Source organism: Palaemon carinicauda, chromosome 10 (genome assembly GCF_036898095.1).
Source record: "Palaemon carinicauda isolate YSFRI2023 chromosome 10, ASM3689809v2, whole genome shotgun sequence".
Taxonomy (NCBI): domain Eukaryota; kingdom Metazoa; phylum Arthropoda; class Malacostraca; order Decapoda; family Palaemonidae; genus Palaemon; species Palaemon carinicauda.
Window position 1 is genome coordinate 123,077,570 of NC_090734.1, and position 16,865 is coordinate 123,094,434.

General features: G+C 48.0%; 1 protein-coding gene across 2 annotated transcripts in view; it reads right to left on the reverse strand.

Annotated features, from left to right (window-relative positions):
• Positions 1–16,865, reverse strand: part of LOC137648722 (uncharacterized Golgi apparatus membrane protein-like protein CG5021) — an 81,034-nt gene that overhangs the window by 50,261 nt on the left and 13,908 nt on the right. For both annotated transcript variants that reach the window (XM_068381777.1, XM_068381776.1), the window contains exon 2: positions 16,524–16,588. In XM_068381777.1, coding sequence (XP_068237878.1) covers positions 16,524–16,588 — 65 coding nt within the window. The remainder of the gene's footprint in view (positions 1–16,523; positions 16,589–16,865) is intronic.

Here is a 16,865-nt window from a genome sequence, read left to right on the forward strand (position 1 = left end):
GATTTCTACCTGAAGCACACAATTCTCCCTTAATCAAAAGGTTAGAATTGCGAAATGAGTCGTATAATGTAAGCACATTAGTACAAAATGAAACACACACGCAAAAATCTATAAACATATACATATATATCGAATAAAACGGAAATATATAAAGTTAAAAAGATCAGTGACTGGGGATGAGACTAAAAACTAGTTCACTAAGGACTATGTTTTCAATCTCTCACTGAACAGTGCCTTGGGATGAGAATAAAAACTAAAACGTTTTATCCTCTCTCCCCGTACGGAGAATTGGGACGAGAGTAAGAATCTGAATCGAGAACAACGTTACTCGCTCCCAAACTCCTTGTACAGAGACTTGGGACGAGAATAAAGATCGGATCGTTCTCTCTTTCTCTCTCTCTCTCTCTCTCTCTCTTGTCACTCACAAGAGAAAGGCTCACTCACTCTTCGTCAATAACAGGTTATTTGACTAAAGGAAAAAACTGAAAGGACTAAGAAACTGAAAATTAACATGTTCCTTTAAATTAGTATCTAAAAAACTTCAGTTTGAAAGAAGAATGAACAAAACTTCAAAATCGATTTACTCTTTCTGCAAAGTGAAACCGTGATTCTCTCTTTCTCTATCGTAACGATAGAGCGCAAACTGCGTAGCATAAATAAAACAAACGTTAGTTCATCTTTGAAAAACAGCACGAAGACTATTCAAAGAATAAATTTCTTAAAATATTTCTAAAAATATTCATCTCATCACTCTTACAGAGCAACTGTTTTTATCTAAACAAAAATAAAAGTTGAATGGGCTCAACGTTGTTTAACTTCGTTTTCCAAGTCAGGACCGCCTACAAAGAATAGGTAAAGGCCGCATATAAACAAAAACATAAAATTTATCTCGGTGTTTAGTATAAATGGAAAGCTAATCGAAGAGGCCTAATAAAGGCGGGTGAGATATAAAATATATAGAGGTAAATCTATAAATATCAACAATGATTTATAAAGTGATAAAATAATTACTAAAATCCTTTAACACACTTCCGTACACTGAGGGAAGGGTCGGCCATCTTTTCTCTAAGGAAAAACCAGAGCAAGATTAAAAAAGCAAGGGCAAAAACTTTTCCTCTCCTTTCTAAAGCATTTCTTTTGAAGATAGTATTGAATAATCCAACACGGCGAAAGCAATAAAACCAAAACCAAGTACTTCACCAATCGGTAGAAAACTCGAGGTCAAGCGCGAGCGGAACCAGTGTTGTCTTTAACACCGACAGAGAAAAATTGGTTTGGTTGAGAAGTATATGCGGTATCTGGCCGATAGTCGGCGCTGGTGGGCACACCCGGCAGCCTTCATGGCGATCGCTCGCGAGTTTTTGGAATCTGTCGACCGACGGAGACGTCAGCTATTTATATATTCACCGGCTAAGTTTAATATTTAAAAAATAGGTTTCATATGAAATAGATATCAAGTTTTTACAAAAATTTTTTTGCTTACTGTATTAAATGATATAATATTGTTTTATTACAGTACAGTATTTGTTTATCTTATCTTTGTTATTTTCAGTTAGATTTGTTTCTATCTCTAAATATCTTTAAGTGGAGGACCTTCTATAATAATAAAAAGGGAGCTAAGTATGCTACACAACCTGCTGAGTAGCTACCATAGGTCGTAGAGAAAACACATATAACAACTGGTAGGTGCCTTTCCATAGACAATAGACTGTGAAGGGTCTCTGACATTTCCATACTCCTGCCTTTAGGACCTGGCCCACTGACAGGTTCTTCCTAAATGCTAATGTCGCACCCATTCACCTAATTTTGTTTTGCAAACCTTGAAGGAGATCTTATTCTCAAGCCTTCTGGAGCTGATGACGAGATTCTGTGGTTGTGGTCTGAAAGGGTTGAGTCAGTATCTTGGTACCGTCACAGGGCAAGGAAGTGCAGTAAGTTCTCCGGATTGTCGCTTGCTTCCCTGAGAGATGTAGAAAGATTCAAACCTAGGATCATTTATCATTTACTGCTGCGTTTTGAGTTTTAGTCGCTTGCTTCCCTGAAAATGTAGAAAGATTTAAACATAGGATCATTTATCGTTTACTGCTGCGTTTTGAGTTTTAGTGACAAACTCAGGAAAGAAGGAAAAGGAGACCCTTCTCTACCCTTTATAATGACTAACTAGAAGTGATAATCTGTGCAGCTCGCCTATTCATCTTGGTGAAGCTAGGACAAGTAAGAAGTGTCTTAGGTGATAAATCCTTGTCAGAATGCTGCTTTAAGTTTGTAAGGGGCCTTTTTCAGAGACCTCGGGACTGGCAACGTTACATGCAGGTGGGTAGAGTTCTCTCAAAGGGCAAGACTGCTCAAAGCTCCTCATGAGGATTGATAATTCCCAAGAAGTGGAAAGGTCTACTCCTTTCAGTGTAAAGACTGGCTCAAGGCTAAGCAATAGCCTTTCACTGCTGAAAATGAAAGGCTCTTCTCTCTGTGTACATAAACAAAAAAGTCTGAAATCAGCTGAATAGAGGCCCTGACCAGAGAAATATCCCTACTAAGACACCAATTGCAGAATATGATCCGCTTGGCCTGGTAGAATGCTGTAGATGATTTTTTCCAAAAAGCCTTTCGCTTGGAGGAAATGCTGGATAGTCTAAACCTGTGAAATTACATGTATATCACCAAGATGTGGTGTCTGCAGATGGGATTGGCAAAGTAGGTTGAGCAAATTGGACAGTTCTTTCGGACCCTCGGTTAAAAGCATCAGAAAGTCAGAGCACCTTCTGTTTGGGGCAACTTGGGAGCCACTAAGTTCTTCTTGAAGTTTGGAGTATTGAGTATCCTGCTGACTACTCTTCTGATCGGGCCAAACAGCGGAAAAGCATAGATGTTGAGGCTGTCCTATGGATGTTGAAAAGTGTCCTCTAAGGGTGCTGCCTGATCTGTAATTGGTGTGCAATAGATCGGGAGCTTAATACCGAGTCTACTTGAGAAAATATCTATTATTAAAGAATCCCACAAAATCAAGAGGCTCCTTGTCACTTAAGGATGAAGGGACCAGTCAGCTCTGACCCACCTGTCCCTGGAAACTGAGTTTGTCGGCAATTACTGTACATTCCTCTTTCTAGGATGGAATTTCGTTAACATGACAAATTTGTAGATAATTTGTATTTTTCCTAACTATACAAATCTTAGCTATTTACATGGGGTAATTACTTCGGCGTAGCTGAATGACGAGCCATAAGAATTTTAACGAGGGTTTACTACCCCTCCGCTAGTTAGCCTGCTACCCCTACCCCTCACACACACACCGGTGAAAGGCTCACTTTACTTAGAGGTAGGACTTATCTTGGGGGACAGGGCTGGTGGGCAAATATGTGTAAATAGCTAAGGTTTGTATAGTTAGGAAAAGTACAAATTATCTACGAATTTGTCATTTGTTCCGTAACTGAAATACAAACCACGCTATTTACATGGGGTGACTTAACCCTTAGGAAGGGTGGTAAGTCCCGGCCATACTGGCTTTGGCTTGCCCGGGGATTCCATATTCGAGCGATCAAGTACTCGGACAATAGGGAATCCCTGCTCCTCGCTGGCAGTTGTGAAACTGCCGCGGCCTACGTAAGGTGTGTGCGAAGGTGAAAAGTGACTTGTCCTAGGCAGTTGCCCTGGAGTTCCTCGGAAGGAAATCCAGGCTAGGACTCTCCCGATACCACCTCGTCAGGGTATGGGGACATGACAGTATTACACCTAATACTAGGAACACAAGGAAGCATAGTCTACCTGCAGTGGTTTGAGGTCAGCTGTGCAGAGAACCCAGGATGCTGCTTTCTCCAAGGGAGGAGAGGATGAAGAAAAGAATAAGGGCCAGACAGATCTTTTCATTCATGCAGACCAACACCAGGTAACAATGCCCTCAACCTTCTGCTACTTGTCCGTCAAGGAGCCTGAGGTTTAGACCAGCTGTTGTGAAGCCACCACAGGGCCGATAGAAAATGTATCGAGCCTCCTGTGGGTCATGTCTTGCAGGTAAGGGGCTGAGAAGATGGTCTGGTGCTTCAACATCCCCGCTTGTAGGACCTGCGTCACTGAATGATGCTCCATGAAGGGCAGGGACATAGCTACGCCCCTGACATCATGGGCTCTAGGGCGATGCGACGGAGAAGGGTCAGGATCCAAGGCCGGGTGTAACACCCTGCAAATCCGGGCCGAGATGGAATTCCTGGAGACCCTTCTCTTCATTTCCCAGGGTCCACGAACGAGGCTTGAGCCTGGAGACGCACTGCAGCCGTTCTCTTAAGACGCCACCTCAGACTCCCTACCGGCAAGGTAGGAGATGGTCTGGGTCATCTGCTACAGAACGGAGGCTCGAAACCTGGAAAGAGTCGAACAGCGGGTCCGGCACTCCCGGGTTCTGAGTCTTGGCAACAAACCTCAGGGACGAACCTGAATGTTGCCTCCCCATATCCCCCTGAATGGGCGAAGTCGTATGAGAGACCATGCGACTCGCTTGGCTGAAGATAAGGCTAGCAGGAACACTGTCTACCCAGTAAGGTGGTGAACTGGGGCCTTACGTAGTGGTTCGTCAGAGGGTCTCTTTAGAGACTTAAGGACTCGAACCACATCCCAAGGAGGAGGTCTCACCTCCAGCTGAGGGCAGGAGAGGACAAGGCTTCGTATGAGAAGGAAGAGTTCCAGCGAGAGGGGAATGTCTATCCGTAGAGCCTGGAGTCAAGACCTAAGGCTGAGGGAAAGCCTTTCACAGCCGAAACTGAAAGGCACATTCCAACCCGCAATCCAACGAGGAGCTCCGCTATCGCTGGAAGAGGCATCGTGTGGAGGGATACCCTCTCCACGACACCGACCACAGTAACCCGCCCCTTCGCCTGGGAGACTACTGCGGAAGATTTGCGCAGGTATCCAGGCCTCCTTTTCGCAACTTGTTGCGAAAAACCTCTCTCTTTGAGGAGATGCTGGAAAGTCTCCCGGCGGGAAGTTGGAGCAAGCTGCGGCTTTGCGGAGGATGATGGCATGTGGCTGTGTGAGTAACCGGTAACGTGGGGGGGGGTCCCTCGGAGACTCCGTAAGGAGTTACAGAGGGACTGGTGAGCCACCTGCGAGAGGCCCTAGCTGAGCTAGGGAGGTCATTGAGAGACTGACCAATAGTCTGGTCCTGTAGAGTACTCTCCTCATCCGCCAGAACGAGGGAAGGCAAACACATCAATGTTGTCCCACCGTTGCTGGAAGGCATCCAACCAGAGGGCCTTGGGGTCCGGTACCGGGGAGCAGTACAGCGGGAGCTTGCAGCTTAGTGCTGTAGCGAGCCGGTCCACAGAGGGAGTCCCGCCGAGTCAGGCTTTGTAGGCTACTTGAGGATCCAAAGACCACTTGGAATATGGTGTCCGTGTCGCACTGCTCAGACTGTCGGCGAGCCCATTCCTTTGCCTGGAATCAAGCGAGCTGCTAAGGAGATCGAGGGAAACTTGAACCATCCCGGTATCTCTACCGCAGGATGTGGTGGCTGTACTGAAAAGTACCTCCTTGTCTGGGCAAGTAAGCCATCACTGTGGTGTTGTTGATCCTCACAACCACAGAGAAGTCCGCCAGGCTAGGTGGAGCTACTGAAGTGCCAGAAACACGGTTTCCATCTCTAGTAGGTCTAGAGAAGGTACTTCCTGGATCTGACCACCGGCCTGAGGTCCCGTGGTTCAGGACGTGGGCTCCCCCCTTTTCTTTGACGCATCCGAAAACAGCATCAAGTTTGGGGGAAGGACGAGAAGGTCTACCCCCTATTGTAGATCCTCGTCTGCTTCCCACCCCTGGGGGTCCGTCTGTTCCGGATGTCCCCTAGGGGTCCCGTCGTCCGGGGAGTCGTGTCCCTGACTCCCCCGCGCCCCAAGTCGCCACTGGAGAGAACTCATCCTGAGGCGACTGTTAGAAACCAGACGGGCCAGGGAGGAGAGACGTAACCACATTGGGTTGGAGGTTCTTCTCGTGTGGGGAAAGGTCTCGCGACCTTCCTCCACCTGCTATCCTGTCGCCTGAAGGGAAGGCTTCGGGAGATTGGGGTCTAAGACCAGGCCTAGGTATACCAGACTCTGAGAGGGCTGCGGGGGGGACTCCTCGAGGACCACCATAATCCTTAGAACTTGGCAAAGTCCGAGGAACTTATTCCGATGACGAAGAAGGGATGCCTTCGAGTCTGCTAGGATCGGCCAGTCACCCAGGAAACGGAGGGGACGGATGCCGATCCTGAGAGCCCGTGAAGAGATGAGAGTGGAAGTATCGGTGAACTGTTGAGGTGCTGTGGAGAGACCGAAGCACCGCACCTTGAACTGGTATATCCGCCTTCCAGGCAAACCCCAAAGTACTTCCTTAAGGACGGGTGAACCGGGATCGGAAGTACGTGTCCTACCGGACCAGTGTGCACATGAAGTCTTGTGGTCTCACCGCAAGACTGACCGCGTCTGCTGCCGCCATGCTGAACGGAGACTGTTTGACAACTCTGTACAGAGTCGAGAAGGGAAGGAGACGATTAAGGAGGCCTCGGAACCCATTGGCCACCTCTTGGAGGGAGCGTATCTCCAACATGGACTGGACTTCTGCCCGGAGAGCCCGTCCCCTCACCGATCCCTACCCAGGGAGGAGGGAGGGGCTCGATACCGACCGGGACTGTTGAAGGAGACAAGCTCGGAGAGCTGGCCCCCGGACTAGTCTCTGGCGCTCTTCATTCCCTGAGACCAGGGCAAAGCTGCACTGGCCCAAGGGAGCCCTTGGGTGGGTATATTCGGTCCCGGACCGTATCCTTCCCTTACCGAAGAGGAATCTCTGAATCTGGGGTCCCCTTGAGGTTTCTGCTGGGGGGTCAGAACCTGCCAGAACGCAAGTTCCGACCCCTGGAGATTCTCCTCCTGATGGACTGGCAGCGAGGTCTCTCATCCCCAGAGGCTCTTCCTGGGGAGACTCGTAGACATGCCCCAAGGGTCCATCTGGGTCCTGTCGGGTCCTTGCGGAAGACTGGGCCTTAGGATCCCTCCTAGGAGGGAAACAGGACACCAGCGATGAAGGATGTAAGGCTTTCGCCCCCTCCGCCCGAGAAGATTCTCAGGAAGAGGTGGAGATTCTCCCCATGGAGTGATGGGGGAGAGGACCGGGTCTTGTGACCCTCCTGGGGATGGGTAATGCTCATCCGCAGGGGAGGGGAGAAGAGGTCTGAGAAGGGCTCATCGCCTGCGTAAGGACTCGCGAAGGGACAGGATGGTCCTTGGAGGAGATACCATGCCAGGGACTCCTCTCACCCTCTTCAGGGGGAGAGGAAGTTGCTACTGATTAGTGACCCCAGTCAGAAGGCACAGGCTCATCGCCTGCATGAGCGCTCTGACGACGGCGACCCACCAGGGATGCCGACCGACCCTCGCGCTGACAGGGAGTCCCTCTGGAGGGAAGAGGATCATTCGATCCCCTGGAGGAGTTGACACATGAGGGTTCGCCCGTAGAGAATCTGCAATGAAGGGAGAAGAGACCTTTGACCTGTCCGGAAACCTCCCCCCCCTCCGGAGAGGGCGCTGCTCTGCGGGGGAGGGAAACGCGAAGGTGGCCTGACCGCCATAAGCCCTGATGTAATCAGGGCGCGATCGTGTCGGAGACCGGTGCGGCGATCACGCTGGTGATCGCGCGAAAAACACAGATCTGGATAGCGCGTGAATAAAACATGCGTAGCAGTATAACCACGCCGGCATGCACGCGTACCCGCGTGAGCGTGGGCGTATCGGCGCCCGCATGAACGATCCCCGCGTATGAAGATCGCTGGCGCTTGCGCGTGAAAGATCGTGGGCGATAGCGTGGGAAACCATCCCACGCGCGGAAGAAATAACGCTGACGGTCTTCGGCGCCTACGTGTGTACAAAAATCATCGGCGCTAGTGCGAGAGAGGATCGTCGGAGACAGTGAGCGGGAAACCATTGGTGCCTGCGCGCGTACGATCTCCAACTACGTAAGACGATCGTCGGCGATTCGCGCGAGCACGGACGATCTTCGGCGCTCACGCGTGTGCAAAGATTGTAGGCGCTCGCGCGCAAGAGAGAAGATAGTCGGCGATCGCGCACGGGAAACCTTGGTGCCAGCGCGCGGACGATCTACGACGATTTCGCGCGGACGATCTACGACGATTGCGCGCGGACGATCCATGATGACCGTGCGTGGGCAACCATCCCACCTGTGGATGAGCGGAAAAACGCCCGAGGACGAGCGAGAAACCGCGCGCGGATGGTCCGCGATGATCGCGTGAGCCTCAATGGTCGCGCGCGGGAAACCATCCCGCGCACAGAACGATCTTCGGCGCTTACGCGCACTAAGAACATCGTCAGCGCCGGATCTGAAGATCACCGGCTAACGGCCGTCGCCGATCACGTGCGGACGGCCTCGAAGATCGCGCGCGGGACGATCTTCGGCGCTTACGCACGTTGTGAAGATTGTCGGTGTTTGCGCGCCTAGCGCGTATCAGAAGATCGTCGGCTAATGATCTTCGACGATTGCGCGCGGAAGGGCCTCTCAGATCGCGCGTGGGAAACCATTCCGCGCGTGGGCGATCTTCAGTGCTTACGCGTTAGCGCGTATCAGAAGATTGTCGGCTAACGATCCTCGACGATCGCGAGCGGAAAAAACCGCGGAAGGGCCTCGAAGATCGCGCGCGGGAGGGCGATCTTCAGCGCTTACGCGCGAGTGAAGATCGTAGGCCCCTGTGCAACAGAAGATCATCGGAGAGCGTGCACGCGCGCTTGGTTGAAGGATCGGCTAACTCGTAGATCAGGAACCGGGATGTGTCCCTAAAAGGGAGGGCATCCCCTGAAGAGGACCAGGAGGTCTGCTTCAGTGCCGACAATCAACTGAAGTACTGCTAAATACTCCGAGGAGTGGTCTCTGTGAGGTACCTTTCCCGCGAACGGGAGAGGTGTCCTTTGTAGAAGAGACTTAGAGACACCGTAGGCTGAACCGCTGGTGAGTGCCTGTGCGCTATCTCAGGAACCCTAACGAAGTGCGCAAATGCGCAGGGAACATTGGTAGCAACCTAAATGAATTACTGGAACAGGGTGTCTCTGGAAGGCAGTCTCAGGAACAGCAAGAACAGCAGTCGAGCACTAGTGCGCAAGGGAATGTTGGCACGCAGGGGATACCTGGCACTTAACCTGTTAACCGTCCCTCTCCCTGACCGTTTTTGCTTTGTGAGCGTCACCCCCTATCCAGCGGATTGGCGCTCAAGCTTAGACCATGGGGTCTCATCTTCTTGATGCATTTTTTTTTTATTATTCATTTCTTATGAACTTGTTTACTTTTTTTTATTATTTTTTTGTATTTCTTTTATTTCTTTTTTTTTTTTTTAAAATATACTCATTTAGTTATTGTTGAAATAATGAAGAAATTAGGTAAAAAAAAAATGCATGATTTCTTATATTTTTGTATTATTCATTTCTTATGAACTTGTTTACTTTTCTTTTATGATTTTTTGTATTTATTTTCTTATTTTCTTTGGCATAAATATACACATTCAGTCATTGTTGAAATAATGAACAAATTACGTAGAAAATATCTGAGGAAATAAAGAAAATTGCAAATAAACATTTTTATTTTAATCATGAACAAAACATATTTATTATTTTTTATTCCTATTCTATCTATATACTATGTCACTTTCCCCAAATTATGGGAGGTAGCCGACACCAAGGAAGAGAAAAGAAAAAAAAAAAAACACAAAGGGGGACATTCATCTCATTGAATTTTCTAACTTTGAATCAATGCCCTGCAAAATAAGTAGGCCTACAAACAGTTTCATTCACATGCATCTGTATCATACCACCTATTTACTCTTGATTGTGAGGATAATCTATCTCCATTTTCATCTAGAAATTCCCCTGCATATCTGTTAGTTTCTGTCACAAGATAATCAATAACTTCTTCATAAAAAAATTTAGCAAAATATTCCATTGGATTTTCCTTATCTATGATGATGAACTTTACACGACTATCTCCACGAAATGTTAAGGGAAGCTTGCTCTTTCCTTTCCTCGTCCAGTCAGATGGCGAAACGTTTTCGTCATCACTCGATGAAAATTCATCTTCATTCTCACTAGAGCACGTGGAGCTATCACTCTCATCTTGAATTTCCTCTTCACCATCAGTACTTTCCTCAATCATAAATCGTATTTCCTCCTCTGATAGCGTAATTTTTTTTACGAGCGCTCATCGTGAAGGGTAGCGGGGAGATGAGAAAAATATAGGAGACCCATCTCAGCCGAACGCCAAATGCGTACTTAAGAAACAGTTCTACTAAACGTTGTATCAAGTGAACGCAGTTGCCAATGATTACCAGATTTGGCGAGGGTGTTGCCAGACGATGTTCCTTTCGTTTTCTATATGTATGAGCATGATATGCCGTCGAAGACACCTTGAAAATATCTTCTAAAGTGGTGGACGTCATATGCCGTCAAGTGCGGTTGCGCAAAGAAAATGGAGGACGGCATATGACGTCGGAGACGTTTAACAGGTTAAGGGACTTACTCAAGGTGTGAGAAAGTCTCTCCTGCCCCAAAGGGAGGAGCCCATTAGATAACGGGGGCGTGGGCGCCCAAGGCGCGTCAGCAGTCAGGAACAGATACAGCAGGCAGCAGGTCCACTGAGGGCACGAGAGACCAAGGTCTAACGTAGCCTGAGTAGTGAGGCTCCGAGGGGATTAGTTGCAAAACCCCGAAGGGTCAGCGCAACGAGAAACCGAAGTTTCTCTGTCACTAATCACCGAAGCGTAGAAGTGACTAAAGTTACAAGAGCCCGAGGGAACTGCATAACTAAAGCTCAGAGACCCCGAAAGGTAAGGGAAAAAAGAGAAACCGAAGTTTCCCTGTCACTAAACACTGAAGTGCTAGTGACTGAACAGCAAGCTGTTGTCAACAGGAACAATCCTCCGAAGAGGAGTCTCTATGAGTGGCCTCCCTCGCGAACGAGAGAGGTGAGCACTTCGTAGAAGAGACTGGTGATGGAGCCCCGAAAGGCCGTGAGATCAGCTGACGTAAACAGGAACAATCCTCCGAAGAGGAGTCTCTGTGAGTGTCCTCTCACGCTAACGGGAGGAGACACTTCGTAGAAGAGACAAAAGGAGCAAGCCTCCGAAGAGGAGCCCTTAGTGCGGCCTCCCTCGCGAACGAGAGAGGTCCAGACTGATCTTGCAGCTTCTCAGCCCCTTGAGTGTAGCTACAGAAGCAACCGCTCAGCCCCGAGAGCATAGTCGCTAGTACCATGGTCCAGCCTTGCAACTGCTCAGCCCCTTGAGCAAGTCACAAGGGCGCTCAGCCCCAAGACCATAACCGCCTAAGGACCAGGGAAAAGTAAAAAGGGAAGTTAACTAACTACCCTGGAGGCGAAACTCCTTATCGTTCTAGGATGCACTGAAGAGCTGGCAGTAGTCACGGGGAACTTTCAAGAGAAGGGAACGCCCCTGACGAAGGCCTCGAGGGACGGCGGCGACAGCCGCCTCCCCTAGGCATAAACAGGACAGCTCTGCTTCGAAGGCACACAACAGGCACGAAGAAACAGCATCGTAAACTGGAAAATAAAAAAGAATAATTATTTAACAGGAATTCCCCCGGGTGAAACTCCGAAGAGAAATCCCGAGGGAAAGAAAAACATAAGAACGAAAGAAGGTATGCACCCCCTCCCCCACCCCCCCGGCATGCCCAGGTGAGGGGGGGACGAAAAACTTAACAAAAACAAAATTATAACATTATAATTATGCAACTGACTTTGAATGTTCCAAGGATCACCGACCCCCGAAGGGACGTGAGCCCCGAGCTAAAAAGATAAAAACACAATTATATTCATAAAAATAATTGAGACAAATAAAACGAAATAGCGACTCGGTCCTGAGAAGCTATCGTAGGAGTAATACGGAGTAAGAGGTGAACGACCTCAAGAGGGGTCGGGCGCCACGAAGGCAACCATGGTGGCCTAGGAGTGAACGGCCGTGATCAAGAAAAGATCGTGGTGGCCTGGCTAAGCCGGCGATCACTCTCGTAGACGTACACAACACACACCGCACAACACAGAAAGCAAAGGAAACTTACTATTTTCTATACACAAAAATATATATAAACATCAATAATGTTTAAATATATTAAGTATAAGAAAAGGTAAGTTAAAGAGACAAAACAATAATGGGCGTCAAGTGAGGATGGGAGCGGAGACTTCCGATCGCCATCCGAGCCAAAAGTAAAGTGAGCCTTTCACCCGTGTGTGTGAGGGGGAGGGGTAGCAGGCTACCCCTCCCTGCCCCCCGATAACTAGCGGAGGGGTAGTAAACCCTCGTTAAAATTCTTATGGCTCGTCATTCAGCTACGCCGAAATAATTACCCCATGTAAATAGCGTGGTTTGTATTTCAGTTACGGAACAAATCTCTATTGTGTTGTTTAGTGCCCACTCATGAGCCACCTTTGCCAACTCAGAGGTGTGTTGTGAAACAATACCTCCTTGCTCGTTGACGTACACCACTATGGTGACGTATGCCACTATGGTAGTGTTGTCGCTCTTCAACACTACCGAGTGGACTATAAGACGTTGTAAGAATTATTGCAGCATCAGTAGTGCTCCCCTCACCTTCAGCAGATTGATGTGCAGGCTCTTCTCTTGCTAGGATCAGTGTCCCTTAATGATTTTTTTCTAAAGTTGAGCACCCCAGCTTTCTTTTGATGCATCCCCGAAAAGTAGCGATGGAGCCCCCTTCAGGAGATTCTCGCCCTTTTTGCGACCAGTTTAGGTCAACCCTTACTTCCTGTTGTACAGGAACTAGATGATGGGGTAGGTCGTCGGATGGTGACCAGTGTCTCTTCAGACACCGCTGAAGTGACATTGATACAGACGACTGTGTGGAATAAAATTCTCTAAACATGATAAACGTCCAAGGAACTCTTATACTGATGAACTGGTAGTTGTTGATTATGTAGAAAAGGGCATGCTACTCTTCCATGTCTGCTGACATAATCGTTGGATGGGAGGGATATTCTTGCCGTTGTGTCTATCTGCATCCCCAGGTTACTCCATCCTCTGCTTGGGTGTGAGGCTGGACTTCTCTAGATTTACCACAATCCTCAGATCATGGTAAATGGAGAGGAGCTTGTCTCCAGGTTGGAATTTCCTTCAAGAGGAGGACAGAATCTACCAATCGTCCAGATACCTTAGGAGGTGTATCCTGTTGGCAAGAGCCCAAGCTGATGAGTGTGAATACTCAAATGAATACTTTGGGGGGTGGTCAATAGTCCAAAGCACAGGACTTTGAACTGGATGACCTTCACCCTGAGGATGAAGTGGAGGAACTTCCTATGACGAACAATGGACTTAAATCTGGAAGTTTGCATCTCTTAGGTCCAGAGAGAACAAAAATTGTTCCTCCTGATGGCACCTATGATGCTCGTCGTCTACTTCTTGAATGGAATCTGTAGGACAAACTCATTCAGGGTGAAGTCAATTACTAGTTTCCAGCCCCAATTTGACTTCTCCAAAAGAATTAGATGCATATAGAAGAATGAAGACTGTTTTATATTAACAGCAGCGTGTCCTTGTCACATTTTCTTTCCCTGGATCCAGGTGGTAATATGACATCGTGCGAGTCTGAGTGAGGGGAGGATGACACACACAAATGGGAGGAGGTATCAGTGTCAGAGGACATCTCCCATACATTCCTCTGCTCTGTAACACTGCTACCTTGTCCAATGGCTTGAAAGATATCCCCTACACAACACAGGGCAGTTGCAGGAAGGGCCTACATTCCCTAGTGACTTCTAGCTCCTCTCCTGGCCCTTCCCCTTCTGGGGTGACTGAAATGGGGATGAAAGGGTTAAGCGTGATGTGTTGACCTTCTTGAGGAAGACGCTGTTAGTTGAGTAGACACAGATCTGGAGATAGCACTTGATTTCTTGAGTGCCGACTTCAATGGAATCGATACCTTTGCCTTCAGTGTTGGTTCCGATGTCCTTGACTTCTCAAAGGTTATTGCTAGGTGAAAAAGGGGTCCTGGTAAGAATTCCTCCATTTTTCAACTATCTCATCTACTTTGTTGTGAGGAAAAAGAGCTGGGCTCTGGCTAATTGGGGTATTCCTTACTGCCAGTGCATTACATTGTTCGATTTGATTTTAAAATTTGGCAGATACTGCATCTCTCCCTTCAAGGACCCAGTTGGTCTACTGGTTTGCAGACTAATGACCTGGGAAGATGACCGACTTTGCCTCTGACATAACTAGGTCTGAGAAATTTTTCTTGCTCTCTGGATTTGACAAATCTTGAGAAGAGGCAAAGAAGGCCACCATTCATGCCCGGTGGTCTAAACAAATGGTCACATGGAGGATAGTCATTGCATTAGCTTCCATATCAGCAGACTCAAAAGCTGAATAGATAGCTGACTGCATCCCCAGTCTTTCTATCAATGTCCTACAGTGTTAGGGTTATGACAGCTGCATATATATGCAGTGAAGGTGTGGAGTCTTCAGGAACGTATAATTTTCTCAGCTTGGAGAGACCTGGTGGCATGATCTTGTTGGAGAAAATTGCATGTAGCAAGTTACTCTGGCAGGATTCTTGAGCATCTGTGTTGTTGATGGCTCCTCTGGCTACTTCTAAAGAGGGAAGCTCTAAGGTGGGTCTTGAGCCTTAGGGAGTGCAGAAAAGTCTGTCAATTGAAGTTTTCCTTCCTGAATGAGACCTCCCTTGGAGATTGGGAGCTACTGCCTATGTGGGGTGGAGATTATCACCTGGTGGGGGATTCATTTTCCTCAGTCTCTTCTTCTGCTTCGTCGTCAGGACCAGAGTCACTTGAAGCTGCGAGAAGTCTTGCTGGATGTGAGCAGAAAATCCCACAGCTCCATGCACCCTCCTGATGGGAGAGACGAACACCTGAGGGTTTGGGGCCCTGAAAGCGACAGGCCTTCACCTAGGGTCCAAAGGAGGAGACCGACTTCTCCAACAGGATCCAAGGAGTAGAAGATACTGTCACCTTTGATGTAAGAGCTGTACTAACTACTGCCTATTTTACCGACATCAGGAAGGTAACGAATCAGGATGGTGGTTTCCCCATAGAGGACAGGTTCGGAGTATTCTTGTGGAGGTCTACAGATGGAGATTGCCTCCTAGGGGATTGTAGTCTAGGCACCTGTAAATGAGGAAAGGCAGGTCTCTTCTCCTGGTGAAGCAGCACAGGCATGCCCTCTAGACTTTAGATCTAACCTGAAAGGGCAAGATGGAGAAACAGAAGTAATCGGAGCTGGTGTACGACACGCCGGCGAGCTACGATCACGAGCTGGTGAACGTCTAGGAGACGAACATCTAAGAGGCAAATGGTGCGCTGGAGTGTGACGATCACGAGGTGACGAGCAACCACAATTTGGCAAACAGTGCGCTGTGGGGTGATGTTCAAGGGCTGGCGAGTGACGATCCTGAGTTACCGAACATGAGCTGGCGAGTGACGAACACGAGCCAGTGAGTGACAATCACGAGGAGGAGAGTGGCGGCATGATTGTTGTTCCTTGGAATCTGAGCGCTGTTTCTTGACGAGGGGCGGAGGTGAACGTCTAGGCGGGCGGAGAAGACTGCGATCCCTTGACAACGAGGATACCCTGTGATGGCGAGGGCTCTTGTTGTCAACAGCAGATTGGCGCTGGAGTTGTGAGCAGGCGCGCTGGTTTCATCGACATCGATCCTCTGCAGGAATGGAAGACGGGGAGGCGTGGTGGCATCTACCAGGCCTAGGTCTTTGCTCAACCCCATCCTCTGCGGTGGAAAGAACAGAGACTTCGACAGGACCAGCAGGAGCAGGCAAGGGTGAAAGATAAGCTTCACAAGCGGCAAGGGCGTCAACCATATCACTCGCATGAGACAAAACTTTTTCCCCTGAGGAAACAAGAAAACATCTCCTCTCGGCCCCCAACGGTAGAAGTTTCCACAACATATCCTTCAAAGGTGGGCCTGCAACCTTCCGAAACACCAATTCTGTAATAAATCTGAAACAAAAATGATTCCCCCAAGGGCAGGGATGGAATTGCTTCTCTTTGGAAATCAGCTGCCCCTGGAACCCCGGGATTGGCCTGACGTTGGCTGGTCAACATTCCTACTTTACTGGTCCTCGGAAGAGAACGATCGAGCAGGAGCTTTTAGAAGAGATCGGGGGGTCAAGGAAGAGGTCCGAGGTTCTTTCGACTTCAAGGAAGACCCCGAAAAGAGAAGAATTAATCAAAAGGGCAATTCTTTTGGGAGGCAAAGAGCGATAACGTATGTTCTCAGCAGAGCTAAAAGAGAAAGCGAGTCAGGCACACTGGTGTGTGAGTAAACGGGGTAGCTGGCTACCCCCGCTAACTAGCAGTCGGCAGTTATACCTCTTAAGTCTATAGGGCTAATCTTCCAGTTTTGCCGAAAGTAAATCCCTATAAATAGCAAAGGGTTTGTATTTAGTGTCAGAACAAATGTTATTTTGCTTGATAAATAATGTACATAGTCTCAAAATCTAATACTTACTTGAGCTTTCCTTTTGGTTCATCTTCTTCCCCAAATGCGAGGGGTTCATTTTCTAAAAGTGGAGTCTGAAAAAAGCAACCACAATATCAAAACCATAAAATATTAGTAAAAATATATACATTCATAAATAAGGTTACAAAGTTTTGTTAAAAGCTAATTCATAAAATTTTTGATAAATTCATGTAAAATATATGTTGTACCTGCAGTGCAAGGTCAAAACAATTTACTGACCCATGAATTAGAAGATTCTTCATTCAATTTGTGACACTACAATAAAAAATAAAGAATCAGTCTCATCACTCTGGTCAATTTAGTTGTTAAAGTAAATATCTAGATCTGGTC